This window comes from Saccostrea cucullata, unplaced genomic scaffold (genome assembly GCF_032062105.1).
Source record: "Saccostrea cucullata isolate Sc308-1 unplaced genomic scaffold, CSIRO_AGI_Scuc_v1 ctg2267, whole genome shotgun sequence".
Classification (NCBI taxonomy): domain Eukaryota; kingdom Metazoa; phylum Mollusca; class Bivalvia; order Ostreida; family Ostreidae; genus Saccostrea; species Saccostrea cuccullata.
The window spans coordinates 81,741-100,507 of record NW_026921546.1 but is presented as its reverse complement, the minus strand read 5'-3'; the positions used below and the strand labels follow the sequence as shown (position 1 = coordinate 100,507).

Here is an 18,767-nt window from a genome sequence, read left to right as displayed (position 1 = left end):
ATAGTTAGACCATTATTTATACACGGAATTAACGACGGATTTTTCTGTTTTTTTCCCGATCATGACAAGGAGCATACGGCGGATGTGACCTGTCGACAGGGGATCTTCACCCCTCTGGCTTCTGGTCCGTGTTTACTCTGCTCCTATTTTGTATTGTTTGATGGGTTTTTGATCTTGAATACTGTTCGTTATCTCCATATGTTTCATTTCTTAAACTGATCAAGGATAACAGAATAATATATTCTGCTGAACTGGCATCCAGCGAATGACATACATGTTTAAATACCAACCTATTAATTTTCTCCGAGAAAGTAAGAAAAATATACCTGTACTTTGATTTACCTTTCAGGTATACGTAAATATGTTCCCTTTTTATGAGATTGTAAAATTATGAAAAAGAAAGTATGTGAAATAAGAAGTGTCCTTTTTGACTAAAAATTAATATTTAATTCAAGTGTTTAAATATCAGTTGAATCCATATTTTCAATCATAAAATATACAACGACAGAAAAACAGTTTTTTGCAAACAACAATATACTAGTATATTGCTCTTTTACGAAATATAAATAAAATGAAAATCACAGAAAACGAATAAACAAAAGTTGAACAAACATTCCAATTTTTGTTCATTTACAGATATGTGGACACAACAAAGCTTTTTCTGTTTGAATGGCTGCTGCTGATGAGTCGTTTACAGATGTGTGGACACAACATAGCTTGTCTCTGTCTGAATGTCCGATGAAAATGAGCTCCCCGTGTTCCAGACCTCGCTGCTCGGGGTCCTACAGATGGGCTTCTTTGTCTGTAAATCTCCTTTTATTGAATACCACTTAGAAAAATTGTTAAACTGACTCTTCCTCACGCTGTTCTTTCCTTTAAACCATCTTCTGAATATCTGCTTCAGTGATTTTCTAAATTTACCGCCAGTCACCAGGTAAACAAAAAATGTAACACATTTATTGGTGTAAAGCATGTAAAACGTCACAGAGAATAATAGACTCATATCTGGAGAACTGTAAAATTCCGGATTGTACCCTGATATTGATAATTGTACAGAGAAAGGGAAAGTTAACAATAACAGCACTAAGGACTCTCCAATCAACATAGGTGCTATGGTATGCAATTGTTTTCTCATCCGAGTACTGTAATTGAATTTGTTTTGATCAAGCAATTTGGAATTTTTGCTAGTTTTCTTGAATATTTTCTGAAAATTTGACGATTTCAGTATCTGAAGTAATAGAACGGAGTTACTCCCAATGATGATGATGAAACACACAGACAGATATACAAGATGCAGCCAAGGCCAAACCTGCTTCCAGAAAAATTTGTATGACTCTGTTTCTGGAAAAACATCACAAAGCCTTTCTTTCCGAGATTCTGGAACCATGTTAGATCCAATCAGGAAATGGAATTCTTTGGCGACAACAATCATGACCGTCACCAACACTACAATTCTTGCTCGCGTGATTGATTTTGTTTTAAACCTTAAGGGAAACTTCATTGCTAAGGCCCTATCTACGGTCATCATACTGGTGATTAGAATACCAAAGTCACAATTCCCCCAGCCGTAAAAATCCAGGAACTTACAGATGCCTTTTACATCATTTCGATAGTAAATCCCATCAAAACTAACATAAAGCCAGTGGGTTGTCATGGATATCACCAAACTTAGAGCGTCATTAACAGCACTGGTTGTCATGAAGACGGAAGTTGATTGTCTACAAAACTGTTTTGTGCGCATGACCAGTATGATGAGTACATTACACGTGACTCCAACAAAGATGAGAATTGGTGGATAGACTGCATTTATGACGTCACCTGACCTTTGAGTTTTTGTTTCTGTGGCGCTCACCTCTGATGTTGCTGCTGCAGAAAAGGGGACAGTTGTTGCATTCATCATCTTCCAAATAGAATTTGATCAGATTAACATCTGTAGCAAAATTATAAGACATAGTAAAATTTATGTTTATCTTTACCCTTTAAATTTCAATTTTATTTCATAGCATGGTTTTTGAAAATGATTCGTCATGTGTTCATTATATTGTTGAATTTTCTAATTATCCCTTTGTGTAAATAGCTTTAATATTTAATTATAAGATCAACAGATTGAAATCAATATTTATTTTGCTATGATCAAGATTTATCTATGATGGTTTAAGAAAAATGAAAATAATTACTTTAGATAGTTAATGACGATTCCAAGAAATATAAAGTGAAGACATTATCACGTTTTATCCACCTACTGCAAAACACGTCCACCGGTTACACTGTGCAAAGGTCTTTGAATCGCTTAAAGGAGACTTACAAAATAATTTGGATTGTATGAAATAAATTTTTCTAATACCATAATTTAATGTTATTCAGATTAAAGCGATGTTTACACAGTTCCAACTAATTGAAAGAAAGCCTCCCCAAACGTTCATCAAAATATATATTCATAATTTCTTGATCATTATTTTCAATATTGTGCGTACATTTAAATAATATTATGAGAAAGGGTTTTTTGAAGCCATCAAAAGTTATTGTTTTGTTTTGTTTGTTGTTTCTTTTTTGTCTTGATTTGGATTGCAATTGCGTTATTTAAATACTTACATGTATTTATTTATACGTTACTATTGTTGCTCGAGAGAGAAATCCAAGATAAGTATTAACTGATTTCCAAAATTTAAGCAAGAATTAATCTAATGTAAAAATATCAAATTCTAAAAAGCATATTTTTTTAAAATGACAAGCATAAAATCTTTGAAAGAATAAAACAAATACAAGGCTTAATTTAAGGAGAGTTCAGTCTCTACACGGTGCTCAATTAAAGCTTTGGCTAATTAACAAGAATTTCTCACCTTCTATTTACTGTTGCCTGATCAAGCATAACGAAACATCATAGATCAAACAGGCATTCATATATCCATTGATTTCCTGGACTCCATACTCCTGAAAAGGATTGTTTGAGTCAGGACCTTCGATCTCACAAGTGAAAAAACATCTGAATGTAAGCAAGAAGCTCTTAGTAGTAGGAAAAGGTTAACCTTATCTAGAAGATTTCCTCGGAATCAAATGTAACAAAACACAATCTGGCCCCAGGCTGGCGACCTTACAAAATTATGCATTTTCCACATATTCTATAAAATGTCATGTAAGCAACAGGTTAACGTATTGTCATATGTCTGTTACTGTGAACTTGCTGGTGTGTACTAGAGTTGCATTTTTCTTTCTTTTATTATAAGATTATAATTTTTTATTTTGCTCGTTTGTTAGAAAGATTTCATAATTTGCACGTATCTTGTACGTAAGAATTGCTTGCAGCTATAGTAATCAATGCAACTTATTGAATACCAGGCCCCATGAACATAAACTGAGAATAGACTTAAGTCAAAATTTTGATCCTGAATAATTAAGTTTTACCTAACATCTGCTCTTAAAATTTTGCAGTTATGTTTAATATTCAAATTCCATCAAATGATGCAATTTAGTTTCCGTATCATTATTTTTTATTTAAAGTTCTATTGATTTTAATTTTTGACATAAGTCTGTTCTCTGTTTATGATCATTGGGCCTGAAATAATATACCAAACGTTCTCGATTTTGTCGAAGTCATAACATGTATACGGATGTAAGACACCTTTTGATAGATAGAAATATGCACCCCGAAAAGGAAACCTGTGCTGAGATTTTATACAATGTAATGGTGTTTATTTGAAATTAAACTTACTCTTCAATCTCTACAATTATGTGTTCACCGTGTGTCATGACCTTCTTTGGATATCAAAGATACTAATATCTATAATTACAAATATTAATTATTTTTAGAACTAAAACTATTCAAAATGCATGCAAAGAAACTCTCTTTCTAATTACACATAACATATACATATTTCCTCGAAAAATTATGGGATGGGGGCTAAACTGCTTTCCTCAAAAAGAAGAAAGTTAAACTCATGTGAATTTAATTTTATTAATAGATTTACAATTTCTTAAACCAGGACGGGACTGCTGTGACATGCTGTAGTGGGATCAGGTGCCATGGGGAAGTGAGCACCCCCGACTAAACGGACTAAACGGTCTCACAGTTTCTTGTCTTGTTTCGAAAAGAATATATAAAAAAATTCAGCTTTTAAATGATTGATTAACATTTAGTATGAAAATCATCAATCAGCATTATTATACACCGACTTAACTCAAAGAACTTTAAATAATATGAAAAACGAAACATGCTGACGAAAAAAAAGAAGAAAATGAAAATTAATAAACTGATAAAACACAACGCATTTAAAACGTTTTTGTTGAATTTTAGAAGGGCGACTTTTCTATTCTGCTATGTCATGAATGATTTAGTGTCTGCCTTAATGTCAAGGACGCTAACCCAGATTTTTTCCATATTTCGGTCATCAAATGTCGGAAGTTCTGTATAAACTAATTTTTATTTTCAATTTTCTCACCTTTAATTCCATAAAGTGATGATGATATTCATATCATCCAATTTATTCCTATGCATTGGGATGATTTATGAAAATTAAGTGGATAAATACTCTTTTCATGCAAAATGTAGAAAGAGTATGATTTATTATGTGCAAGTTTAAGATAAAAAAATCTTTCATCTAGAGGATTAAATGAATTTTTAAAAGAAAATTATCATACTCTTTTAACATAATAAAAATGTAAATATAGAGTTACTTTATATTGCTGTCGGAAAAAACCCCAATGAAATATGTTCTCTAACAATTAAAAAATCAAAATACTTTTTTCTTTCGGTTCCTTATATCGAGTATCTCATTTCTTGACGACAGCTATTAGTTTTGTCGAGAAAAAGCATTCAACTTAGAACACATAGAATCAAAACATTTAAGAGTCTTAAAAAATATACGAGGTACAGTGCCATCATAATTAATTTGTTTTCCAAGATATGGTTAAGCTCTCATAAATTTCTCTCTAATAAATAACACCATTGGAAAATAATGATTTAAATGCGTAAATTGATTATGTTGATTTCCATGAGGAACATTTATATGATATTAAAAGAAATTCTAAATTGTGTAAATTCAAGTTACATAAAATATTTTTCATAACTTTTTTCTTCTATCTTTTTTACTGTATAACTGACATACCTGTTTCTCTCCATAGGATTCCCTTTGACAAACAAAATTAAAAATTCAGATAGATTTGATTTCTCGACAAGTATCCAGCAACACAGATCTGGTAAAATACCCAGAGTTTAAAACAAGGCATACTTATAGATCTTGGACTAAAATTACACAATAATGTCGTCACTGACTTAACAGCTGCACCTATAACTAGCTGGATCTGATATTCTGAATTGCAGCTTTTTGTTCTAATTTAGAAGATTTCTCACAAGACCTTTGTTCTTCGTAGAATGTCAATATTGTCAAACAGTTACCCATCGCCGCTCATTATCTAAACAATTTCCCCGGTATTAACTGAACTATTTACTCAGGCTCAAGTTACCGGGGCTATTGACTACACCATTTGTTTACTTTTATTGTAGAGTTAAAATATTAACTCATTGTTAAATACTTAAACGCGGAAAATCGACTGCAGTGTTGTAAACACATATCATTTTCTAAGAAAAATATTTCTCTTTATTTTACCTCAGGAATCTCTCAAAGGTGAATCTTTTGACTAACCCAGTAATACCACTGACGTTTCTATTTACAGTACGATGATATAAAATGACTTGGTTTCCAAATGAACTTGAAAGCAAACATAACATATCATTGGGTCATATTTTGGCTGACTTGTTTTGTATCAATATCAGGGCTGTGTTGTTTTTTTTTTTTAATTTGAAATGGAATGAATGAAACATATTGAGAAAATGAACAGCATTCAAGCCAAAACGTCAACTGAAATAATACAAATAGGAGCAAACACGGACCTTTTAAACATCAGAGGTGGGATCAGGTGCCATGGAGGAGTAAACATCTCCCGCCGACCGGTCACACCCACCGTGTGCTCCTTGTCATGATCGGGAAATAATGAAAAAAATTGTTCGTCAATTCAACATATAAAAAAAATGCCTTACAAAAAGTATAAAAAAAAAACAGACATCATTTAACTCAATGATAAATTGTATTTGTTGACAAGGTCATAAGATCGATCATAGAACTTACGAAATGATGACTTTAAACGAAACTGCTGAAATTCTTGTTTCAACTTGTTTGTCTATAATTTACCGCGTTTTGGAATTGCATATATGCAGAGCATGCTCTTGTGTATCAAATCTACGGAGAGATATAAACCCTGTATGCAGGTGATGCTGCTTAAGTAGGGGAAGTTCACGATTGAAAAAGTTAAAGTCATCTCATTCATCATAAAGCTCGGTTTCTAGATAACCATTAACGTCTTTTCAAGTAAAATATTCAGATATGAAGCAAATTTGTCAGATTCTGTGGTATCATTTATCTCAAGCTCACCGGGATATATTGCATCGACATAGGAATCGAAATAACCATTGTTAATGGACAATGCGACGTCGATATATCTAAATGTTGAGTTGAAGGTCGCAGAAATGCAGCACTGTTAAGGCATACTATGAAAAAATCAACGAAAAATATACAAAATATACAAATAGATACTTACCTTTGAAATGCTGATTTATTTTTGCTACGCTATTTTATTTTATGTACCAGATGACTTTAATATCGCAATAACATTGTATATCCACTATATATTGAATCTAGTTTGGTCAACACAAAGTCACGTGATAAATATACATAATGTGTAGTACATGTAGGTCATACAAAAAATTCAATATTGCAAAGGCATATACCCTATTAAAATTTCAAATTTTAAGATGTAAATTTCCATACACATTGTACTTCCTACATGTAAAAAGTGCGACTGTTTTAAATAGAATTTCCATTTGTTTATGATAAATGCTTTCATGTTATGTAGTTCTAGTTGAAATATGTGTGACCTTCATAAAGTATATATTGTATTCATTTATTAAATAATAACCTCGATTTTGGGAGAGCAACAGCACTTTTTAAGTTTATTAAATTATAAGTACAGTTCAGCGCTCTCTTAAATATAACATGGTTTCAAGCACAAATTAAGCTCACATTGTAACAATGTGAAATTAATTGTTTAACAAGGTAACGAAAGATATTTATAAAATGATACCTATGTGATAAATTAATTTTTTCACCATAATACAAACAATATTAAACATGACGACTTTAATACTATAGCATTCTCTTGGCTAATAGATTATAACAATTTTGTCTTTGTATCCGTTCTTTTGAAAATAGTCCTTTGACCGCTTAAAACATTTTTTTCTACACGTTTGATTTTAAGTATGACCTTTTTTGAATTGTTTAGCTCTATTATCCAAAGAAAAACAAAATTACAATGTTAATTTAAGGTAGTCCGATCCTCAGGTTTATAAAATTAGCAGTTAAGTAATCAAAAATACTCATAAAAGTATTTCTAAATCCACAAAGTTATGTAAATTTATCCACAGCATTTCTTTAAAGTTTCAAATTAAAGTATATAATATTATATAGGGAAAATTGTCAAATTTCCAATATTTTTTCCAAAGAGGGGAATTGAAATAACAGCAATGCATTTTCTAATTGCAAATTGATCAACAAATATGTTTTAGGTAAAAAAAAAATTGTAGGCATCCAGGCATTCAGAGAAATTGTCATGAGTTTCATACTTATTTGGTATTTTCTGTTTTCTATTTCCATCATGTATTCTATAATACATAGTGTGAAAGACTTTTGCTATCATTAAAAGACACCACAAATCACTTCTTATTTCATATCATGCTAATAAGCATTGATATCTAAGGCTGAATTCAAGAACATCTTATTTCTCTAAAACTGTATTATTTTTTTTTCCTTTTTTAGGGTACAAATGTTAACTTTTCTAAGACTTCCAAAAACCAATCTTATAAAGATCGATAAAATGAAAATTGTTGCATGAAAAACTGTCATTTTCAAGCTTCATTTTGATGCATTTCAAATTATATATTAATTTTTGGAGTTATCCTTCCTGGCTGAGGATCGGATATCCTTAAGATTGAAGAGAATATACAAATTACATCAACCACATGCTAAATGCTAAAATTGTCAATCATTAAACATTTTTTAAGTAATATTTTATATAATTATATTATTGTAATTTCTTGTACAGAAAATATAGTAAAATAGATGGTCATCACGTCGAATAAACTTGTATTAAGCATACTGTAAAAAAGCTAATTTTGCTCGATTAATTTACTGATTTTATTCTATTTTATTTTTTTTTTTTTGCATTGGCAAAATGCTTTGTATTTTTCAGGAAACATCCAAAGGTCTGTCCTTTATTATAAACAGAGATAAGCCGTTCTGAAAATCAAAAGTTAAAATACCACGAAAACATGTATAGAACGAAATCATACAATGAAGTTGAATCAAATACAATTGACAAGTTCTATTATTCTGACATAATTAAGGAATTTTTTTCTGAATTTTGCTTCAGGAGTTATCTTTCATTGTTTGTGAAAAAAGTCTATAAATTTTTAGATCAACGAAATAATGCTTGATGAGTACACTTCTTAAAACTTATAAAAAGGATGAATTGAAACGGTCCTATTAAACAACAGATGTTGAATCGGATTTCTCGAGGAGTGAGTATCACAAGAGACCGATCCCACCAGCCTGTGATCCGTGTCATGATCAGGAAACATTCGGGAAAAACTGTAGACAGACAATTCAGTGTGTAAATAATGGCTTAATAGTTAGTAGGAAAATCGTCATTTAGTATTTTACATTGTGATACACTGTATTTGTTGACAAGGTCGTTGTTTTGACCTTAGAACCATACGAAATGACGACGTTTAACGAGACTGTTGATATTCGTGTTTCATCAACTTGTTTGGCAATTGCTGACCTCGTATCAAACTTTTTTACCATACATCGAGCATGCTCTTTCTTATAGATTAAGCTAAGAAATATAAATCCTCATCTGCAGGTGATGAAGGTATATTGCTGCATAGGTAAGAGAAGTTGATGATTGAATAGTTAAAGTCATCACGTTTTTCACAATTAGCTTTGTTTTTACGTTATCACTAACGTCTCTTTCTGGTAACATACTGTAAACCAAACTAGTAAATCGCGAAGTAAAGTCGTCGCAATTAAAAGTTGGTTTACAGTATTCAAGTAAAAAAGAGACACGTCAGACTCTGTGGTATCTATATTTTCACAGTCACTGGGAATGTCAGGTATGATTACAATGGATCTTTTAAGTTCTGGAGTTCTAGAGAGAGAGAGAGAGAGAGAGTTTGTCGATTTTAACGTACCACAACGAAATGAATTTCAAATTCTAATGAAATCTGAGTTCTTTAATAAAAATCTACACTTAAAATTTTAAATCTAATTTTTTATTTAAACAAACGTCATTGAATACACACAATATTTTTCTCTCCTCAACTCGATTGTTTTTTGATAATTTTCCGTGTGAAAGGCCGGAGGTTTTTTTTACTTGGTGAAATTATACTATGTGAAGTCTTGCTACTGTTATAATTTATAATATTTATTTTATTTTCATAATGAATCCTAGAGTATTTTAGGAATGAAAAAAATAGCACATACTATTTGATATTTTAGCTTATCTTTATTATTACACTAGAATTGTATTAAAAGGCGAAAACATAATATAAAATCAAAAGAAAGATCATATTATATATTATATAATATGATCTTTCTTTTGATTTTAATTTTTATTTAATATGCATTATATCCTCAATGAAAGAAGCTTTCAGGGATTTTTTCATCTGCTTTTGTATTAACTTTCTAATATGAAAAATAGTATCGAAGCTGTCGGGACCTTACTTGCATTAAATTGAAAATACAATTATACATGTACATATAAGCATGGGCATAGGCAGCAAATTTGAATATCGTCTTTTTTATGGCTAATATATTTCTTCTGGACATAAAACTTCACAAAGTTGACATTAACAATTGAGGGTTGTTTTTTACTTCTATATTGTGCTTCAAGTGTTATTCTATATATTTAAAGATATCCTAGAATACCAGGGTAATAAAACTCATTTATCATACGGTATGTAAAATAAAAACAATTCACAAAGTACAAAAATAAAACAACAAATCTCTTTCATAACTCACAATTTTTTTTATATGAAAAAGCTACAAATAATAAGTGAATTATGACAAAATTATCAAATCATTCTTTATCATGTTTATAAATTATCAAATCTTTGTCGTTAAATTTATCTAGCCATGGAAATGAAACGTATTAACAATAATAATTGTAATTTTTAAAATCCTAATATATACAACAAAAGGTTAAAGGTGATTTATATACAATATCATTTGATCATTTAAACAGCATATTGCAGTAAAGGTACATCTATTTATATAATATGATAAAACCATCATTCAAATCTAATAAAAAAATTATCATTTTTCCTTTCAACAAAAATTAGAATTATGTGTATATTTTCCTAAATATAAGTATACAAACTAAAGATTTTGTTCATATTTTATGTCTTTTAAACATTAAAAAACTATACATATTTATTCAAAAACATTATCAAAATCGAATGCATCTGTATCATAGATTTAAAAAAAGCGAACAAAATTTATCAATTACAATACAGAAGTAAAAAGAAATCTAATACAAAATTACAGACATAATACCAAAAAGCAACACAAATGGCGGGAAACACCTGAGGGACTCCGCTGCCCCGCCCCCTCCTTGTGATTTCGGATCTCGTTGTAAACCTGTGGGAGTGCTTTGATTGGAGACTTGGGTATCGGAATGAACCGATACTGTTGTAGAGGGAGGGTAAATTGGTCCCTGTAGGCAGGGGGTTTTCTCGTCAGATTTTAAAACAAGTTTGTGATCACAGTTGCCGACTTTAACTAGTGTACAGGTCGAGGGATATAATATTTTACCAGCCTTAACTCCATACCTATCAGGAAACAAGAATATTAATAATTATTATATGACAAAAACATAAAGCATCATTGCATTGGGAATTTCAAAATAAAGACAACATTATTCAAAGATAGAGTTGTAATTGTTAGAACGCGTCAACAAGAGATACGTTATTAATTTTTACGTTTAGTTTTTATCGTGCACTATGAATCTTTGTTATAATACTCTTTAACGTTAAATATCATAATACGAGAGTAATCTGATTAAAATCATATCCTCGATCCGTTCCTTTTTTTTTAATTGTCGCTACCTCGTGTAGCGACGACACCAACAACGACAAAACAAACCAAAAACAAAAAAAAAAAAAAAAAGGAGCGGATCGAGCATATGATTTTAATCAGATTGAATACGAGATTGAATTTCATGTATTTTGTTAAGAAGTAAAATGATGAGTTGGCTTCTTATATTAATTTAAAATGATGGCGATAACACTCAACTTTGATTTTGTATCGAGAGTTACAGCATCAGTAACCTTCATTCTTCTCTCCACTGTTTACCTACATACAGCAGTGTAGACCCCCGGAGGACTGACAGGTGCCCCCTCTGTATACTTACATACAGCAGTGTAGGTCCCCCGAGGGCTGACAGGTGCAGTCCTCGCAGTCTGTGGGGTGGCGGTGAGTACTATTAACTTTTATCTCCACACTTCTCCCAGCCTCGTCCACGTAAATACATAACTTCACTGGAAAAACAGAATAATGGTTAACTTTTTTATCCCAATGAGATACATGTGTAATCTTATGATTTTTCTACCAGGACAAATCTCGCTATTTAAAAGGTCCCTGTTGGTTGGAGAATAAAATCTATTAACTTTTTGTCTTTTGTTCAGAACTTTAATGACCATTATGAAAAGCTTGTGTCAAAAGATTATTTAGAGCACACCCACAAACAATTAAGACTTCTGCCAGATAAAGAGGATGTTTAGTGGAGAACTACAGGTAGTTTCTATTTTATAGCCTTTGATATAATGCTCTAGGGCCAATGGCAAATCAGTTATGATGAAGCTTATAAACTACATTTACATGCATAACATACGTTCGCTTTTATTAAATAAAAGCATCAAAAAAGTAGCATTACACATATTTATACAGAATGTTGTTGGTTGTGAGCTGCTTCAATGTATAGATAAGTATTAAGTTAATGGATATTGCCTTTTTGTTGTTTGCACCTTCACAGACGCTATTTCTCACTTTACATTGCCCAAATAGCCCATCTCTGAAGTTTTAACAACACTATTAATTATCATTCGTCTTCATCAGAGTTTCACTTGGCGCGCTGTCCGTTTTCTTATCAGAGGAGTTTACCTCACGGGGACTAGAATTATTAATTGTCACCGACTTTGATAAAACCTAATGTCAAGATATACAAAAGGAATAAGTCTGAAAAAAGGGAGTTTTTGTCTTATTCAAATTTATTATGCTTGTAAAAAAATCATTTGCTCTGTATGTCAGTGTTAAATGATGTTATTTGTATAAAATCAGCATTCCTTTAATATTGAAAGATTTTTCAAGGATACGTTTGACCCCAAATTGGCCTTAATGAAACTTCATAAAATAAATTTCAAGCAAAAATAAGGGACACTGGTTAAGAAATATGATATTCGAGGAAATGGTCATTCTTATTTTGATATTTTTCTGCAAAGTCTATGTAATATATGTTGAATTGAGAGACGTTTAGCAGACTCTAAGTTATTTCTAATCTATTATTTCTTTACCAAAGCAAAGTTTTAAAATGATTAAAAGATTTATTGAATGTTTACCCTTATAAAAATCAATTGTTATATACAGGCAGTTAAGATCTCAGATTTAGTTTTCCCACGAGATTCAAAATGCACATATGCAAATATTATTCTCTTTTTTTCAGTGAAAAATCACTGATTGCGTCTCATTTGACCTCTGCATTATCTATCAAAACCCAGCAAATTAATGCACTATTCATTGTGTTTTTGTTGAATTCGATTGTTAAACTGAATACTTTATGGGATAATAATTAACACTACTTTAAATAACAGATTTTTTATGTATCAGCCTCTGTCTTAGGATTTTCATGTATACCATACTTCTTTTTACATCTTCACTCACATATTATATATCCGTAAACTTCAGAAAAATCAGTCTCGTTGCAACTTTATGATCTTGCAATGAAGTATAAAAATTAAAACCATTTCACATAAATAAAAAACAGATGAAGATTTTACCATTGTGCTTGTAAATCGTCATAAGTAATGTATTGATATAAACCAACAATGTTTAAAACATTGCATTATAAAATAAAAAGTAATGTAAAAAATACATGTTTGTTTTCGTAATATAGTGACAATTAAATACTTTCGATGAACAAAATTTTTTTTGAATCTCATCTCATTTTGATAAAATAAACCTATTTCATGTAACAGAAATAAAAGAGATTTTTTCCCAGAGAAGCCCTATCCTATGTGAGTTTTACGAGATGTACTTTATAGACTTACCTCCTTTGTCATCTCTCACCACGTTATACCCTTCTGCTCCTTCCGTGTACATTTTACAAGAACATTCTATGGACCCCAGGAAGTACACAGACATAACCAAGACCAGACAGATCAGAGAGTTCGCCATGCTTCTGTGCAGAAGCCTAGCTCAGTGATGTGTCAATCCCTGGACTGGCCCCTGCCGCCGATCATTTCTCTTGCACGTTAGGATACGCTTGGTTTGAATATGAAAATAGGTGAGATGTACACTATGTGTTTATCAAACCTTTGAAATTGAACATAAATCTAAATATATTAAGTCGTAAAAAATCGCAAAAATGCAGAACTCAGTGCATCTTTCTTACGTTTAAATTGAATTATTAATAATGACTTTTAAAGATGTTAATTTATTTCTTTTCAATTCCTTGCAGACGTAAAGACTATCTGAAATGTTTAATTCAAAACAGATACCTCTGGACATTGTGCATATCTTAACATTTTAGATTAAAAGTACTTAATTGACTTTAAAAACATTGAATTGCTGAGAATACGATTACACTGAGGTAGGAAGTAAAACTGACTTTCAGATGAGCGATATAATCGTACAGTCTTGTATAGGACTTAAAGACAGCAATGGACACTAAAGATAATGACTATAGTATTATACTGGAGATCAGATCGTGTAATTGTATACCTTTAGGTCCAGTGTTTGTAATGTTACATGTAAGCTTAAGATATATTTGTTTCACAAATAAAATAAATGCACAAACATTCCTTTCAAAGAAGATATATATATATATTTTACAAAAAATGTAACTGATTTTATCTTCAACATTTATATAGAGTTTACATATAATCTTCAGACAAAATATTTTTTATACTAGTATTCAAAAAAGAAAATTCAAATATGCTGACTAGTTAGAGCTGTAACATAAAATAACCACGAAACAAAATTTCCAGAACACCTCATCTGGTTTCATCGTACTCCTTTGGTTCGATTTCCAGGATCCCAGATTTATGGGTCTCCTGCTGCATGTGCTGTATATAATTAAAATCATTCAAATTTAAGCACCAGACTAAAGTGAAGAACACGCAAAAATCGTATATGTACCAACTAGCATTTAATCGCGAGCTGCTGATAACAGCAGTAACTGTTAAATTTGATATAAATTGCATGATTGGAACAGCATGTTTATATTTGCATCTGATGATTTGAAATGCCAGATGTATATTTAGTATATTTAGTTAACGCCATCCAAACTACAGTGTATAAAAAATATTAAAATATCTTCATATAAAAACATTATTATATTGTAGCATTTAGGATTACCACAGAAAATTGTTACTTTTTTCCCATTTATTCCTAGTGACACACACATTTATGTCTTCAGAAATTCAATTCCTTCTTCTTTTCCTCAAATTTAAAATTGAAGAATCATTTGAAAGTAAATTTGTTATTTTCTTCAATGTATTAGGCTTTAAGGTAAAATGCATGCACTTAATTGGCGCATTGTACCCAATGACCCTAATATCATTGTATTTTTACTGTGAACAAATATGTCCTGTTGTCAATTTGAGGATTTTTTAAGCATTAAGACATGTTATTTTATTTCTCAGCATGGCAGCTTTTACCGGAATGTTTAAAGAATTTCTGTGTAATTATCAAGTACATGTAATTAAGTAAGTGAATCATAAAGAGATTACGAACAGTATTCAAGTTCAAAAGTCCATTAAACGTCACAAAATGGAAGCAGATCGAACATAGAACTCCAAAACATCAGAGTTGGGATCAGGTGCCACGGAAGAGTAAGAATCCTCTGCCCACCTGTCACACTCGCCCTGCACTCCTTGTCATGATCGCGAAATAACGGAAAATACGTTGTCAATTCAGCGTATAAATATTGAATTGACAAATCAGTACGAAAAACGTCATTCGGCATTTGACTCAATGAGAAATTGTATTTGCTGACAAGTCAATGTATCGACCTTAGAACTTACGAAATGATGATTTAAAACTAACTACTGATATTCTTGTTTCATCAATCTGATTGTCAAAAATTTACCTCGTTTTAAAAATTAAACACACACGTAGAGCATGCTCTTGTGTATCGAATCCATAAAGAGATATAAACTCCGTTTGAAGGTGATGAAGGTATATTGCTGAATAAGTAAGGGAAGTTGACGATTGACATATTAAAGTAATCACATTTTCCTATAGCTGGATTGTGATTTTCTTTATTCAACATTCAATATTATTAGTTTTATGATTTAAAAAGGGTAAAAGAAGGATATGGAGATAACGAACAGTATTCAATCTCAACGTCCATTAAACAATATACAAAATAAGAGCAGAGCAAACACAGACCTCCGAAACATCAGAGGTGGGATCAGGTGCCATGGAGGAGTGAGCATCCCCTGCCGACCGGTCACACCCGCCGTGTGCTCGTTGTCATGATCAGGAAATAACGGGAAAAATCCGTAGTCAATTCAGTGTATAAATAATGGACTAACAATCGGTATGAAAAACGTCAGTCAGCATTTGACTCAATGATAAATTGTATTTGCTGACAAGGTCATTGTATCGACCATAGAATTTACGAAATGATGACTTTAAACGAGACTGTTGATATTCTTGTTTCATCAACTTGCTTGTCAATAATTTACCTCGTTTAAGAAATTGTTCATACGTAGAGCATGCTCTTCATAATTAAACTGCAAAGTTTTTTTTAATATGATATATTGATAATGTTGCCAATAGAGAAGTAGTTTGGTACTGCATTTCTATGTTGGTACATAAAAGTGCAGCGATTATCCTTCTTGTTTAATCATTGTAAGTTCTTTTTCGTTCCCCTGAATATGTTCTATGGTTGTATTTCTAAATATCTATTACATTTTAGGTTTATTATGATTTTATCATTATCCAATAATAATATTATTATTATTTAATAAACATGTCCTTTTTTCATTGCCTCAAGAACATAATGACAAAGTAATGTAAATAATGCGTTTCTCTTTAATATTGATTCAAGATCTGCTGAAATACGAAATATTCGTCGTCCACCATCAGTTTGTATGGCCTGAGTTAACAAATACAAAATGGACCTGATAAGTGATTATAAAATGTGTGCAAGAAGATAACAGATTCGTCTTGTAACTACCACACAATCTTGAACAAAATTAATCTCCTTGTTTACGTCCTGAAGAAAATTATATGAATCAGTTTCATTTGTCACATCTCCATATTTTATCTATCATAAGGACAATATCAAAACTGGCCTGCAGTAACATCAACAATAACAAAACAAAAACAAAAAACCCACCAAAACCAGCATAATCTTAGGATTTTTTTCTCAATAGTATTATATTTTCTCACCTAAAAGCCACCTACTTATCAACTTCATTCAGCTGAATATGATCTTTACACGTAAATTTTGATGATTATAGTGCAGATTTCAATTATAAGGAATCTTTACAAAATATTATATACATGTAGGCCTACCTTTTTACTTTACAAAGAGACTTCAGTCAGAATATCACATATATATGCTACATGTAGTTTACGAGTATTCAATGTAAATAATTAATTTTTAAATGATATAAAAGTTACATGAAATACTTAATTGCTATTTGCTTCAAACTGATTATCACATTTTTTCTCTCTTAATTTTGTTATTGCTTGCTTTTTATGATATGTACATTAAATAGATTTCATAATAACTTTATGCTTTACATTCTAAAGAATACTTCCTGTTTTCTAATTGCTTTGAATACTCAATCTTGCTAAAGAATGGCTAGATTGTAAATTAAAATTTAAATGCATTCTCTAGTAATTAAAAATGATAATTAATTTTTTTTGTAAAAGACAACAATCTTCTAATTGGAACAGTTCATCATTGTACAAACTTAATGTTAAGTTTATGACAAATGAAAGCAAACTATATCATCATTGGTCTACTGTACAGGTGCTTCTAAAACGGATCTTAATGAGATAGGTCACACTGCTATTTGACAAGGTCTTTCTAAAAATATTTTCATTGAAGGAATTCAGACAGCATGTTTAAAAAAAATGAACTGAAACGTAAATCGTATATGCGTTTCCATTCAATTTGAAAAGATTATAATGATAAATGTTTTTATCTAATTTTAATTTGAAGAGGTTAAACCAATAATTTCATCTTTGGAAATGGAGGAAAATGAGAGAGGGAGACAAAAATATAGAAATATGACATTTGTTTATTTGGCAGAATGGTTTCTTTAACATTCAAAATAAAGAGATATTCATGTTTTTTTTTCTGTTGACATGAATTCTCAATGAAGGTAGGAGAAAATGATATATATGAAGAAAAATACATAGGTTTGAAAGTTTTTAGACTTAATTGAATGAATATGAAACATAATTTGTTTCACAATCTTATACGTGAAAAGAAGAATATACTTGCTGTGACGCTCAACTATAAAGTAAAAAAAAATTAATGTCGAAATGTCAATAATCAATGCTTTATTCCATTCTCACGTCGATGCAATATAACTCGGTTAGCTATAGAGTGTGACCCACATCTGTTTAACATTTGGATACCTTACTGAAAAAAGCGCTTATGGTTATAAACATTCAAGTGTAATGATAAATGCAAAGACTTTTTCATTTTTAAATCGTCAATTTCCCTCACTTATGCAGTAATGTACCTCCATCAACTGCATGTGGGCTTTCTTAGCTTGTTCAGGATGGAAGAGAATGTTCTACAGATTTTTTAATTTATATTATGAGATACCCTATGTGCCTCCGGGTGCAACAAGGACTAGGTAGGTAGGTAGCTATTATGAGATAATTTATTGACAAACAAGTTCCTGAAAAACAAGAAAATCGTCATTTCGTTCTATTTAATGATACAAAGACGTTATCAACAAATAAACTCATAAAATCATTAAGTCAGATGTTCCTACTAATTTCTGGACTATTATCTACATAATAGATAATCAACACGACAAGGATCAAACAGCGAGGGATGATCACTCCTCATTGGTCCCTCATCCCACCTCTGATGTTTTAGAGGTCAGCGTTTGCTCTGCTTCAAAAAATGAATTGATTTTAGGAATTCTGAGTTCTGATAGTGTTCGTTTTCTACATTTATTGCATTAAAATGTATTGGTCATTTCTATGGATATTGTGATTGAAGCGAATGTTTTATGTTTTATCTATTATACAAATCAAAGACATTTTCTTAAAAAATAATAAGCGTGTGAAAACATCGTAATGTCACAGCAAATGTTTTTTTAAAATGCTAATTAAATCAACATCATTAAAAAGACATAAACTTCACTTTTGACTAACAACAAAAACACTCTTCCATTGGTTACAAAA

General features: G+C 30.9%; 2 protein-coding genes across 2 annotated transcripts; both read right to left on the bottom strand.

The window, feature by feature from the left end:
• Positions 1–563: 563 nt before the first annotated feature.
• LOC134260277 (C-C chemokine receptor type 3-like) lies at positions 564–2,943 on the bottom strand. The gene is made up of 2 exons (XM_062742847.1): positions 2,841–2,943; positions 564–1,930 (listed from the first exon to the last, which is right to left on the bottom strand). The coding sequence occupies exon 2, from the start codon at positions 1,898–1,900 to the stop codon at positions 692–694; it is 1,209 nt and encodes a 402-aa protein (XP_062598831.1). The 5' UTR covers positions 1,901–1,930; positions 2,841–2,943; the 3' UTR covers positions 564–691.
• Positions 2,944–10,385: 7,442 nt separating this feature from the next.
• Positions 10,386–13,652, bottom strand: LOC134260276 (uncharacterized). The gene is made up of 3 exons (XM_062742846.1): positions 13,430–13,652; positions 11,518–11,644; positions 10,386–10,936 (listed from the first exon to the last, which is right to left on the bottom strand). The coding sequence occupies exons 1-3, from the start codon at positions 13,554–13,556 to the stop codon at positions 10,636–10,638; spliced, it is 555 nt and encodes a 184-aa protein (XP_062598830.1). The 5' UTR covers positions 13,557–13,652; the 3' UTR covers positions 10,386–10,635.
• Between the last annotated feature and the right edge of the window lie 5,115 nt (positions 13,653–18,767).

Excerpts from the sequence above, each read along its gene's own strand:
- LOC134260276 (XM_062742846.1), bottom strand. The coding sequence starts at position 13,556 with ATGGCGAACTCTCTGATCTGTCTGGTCTTGGTTATGTCTGTGTACTTC. Across the intron at positions 11,645-13,429 it reads GGTGAGAGATGACAAAGGAG|TGAAGTTATGTATTTACGTG; the intron begins GTAAGTCTATAA and ends CTGTTTTTCCAG. Across the intron at positions 10,937-11,517 it reads GGGGACCTACACTGCTGTAT|GTATGGAGTTAAGGCTGGTA; the intron begins GTAAGTATACAG and ends GTTTCCTGATAG.
- LOC134260277 (XM_062742847.1), bottom strand. The coding sequence starts at position 1,900 with ATGATGAATGCAACAACTGTCCCCTTTTCTGCAGCAGCAACATCAGAG.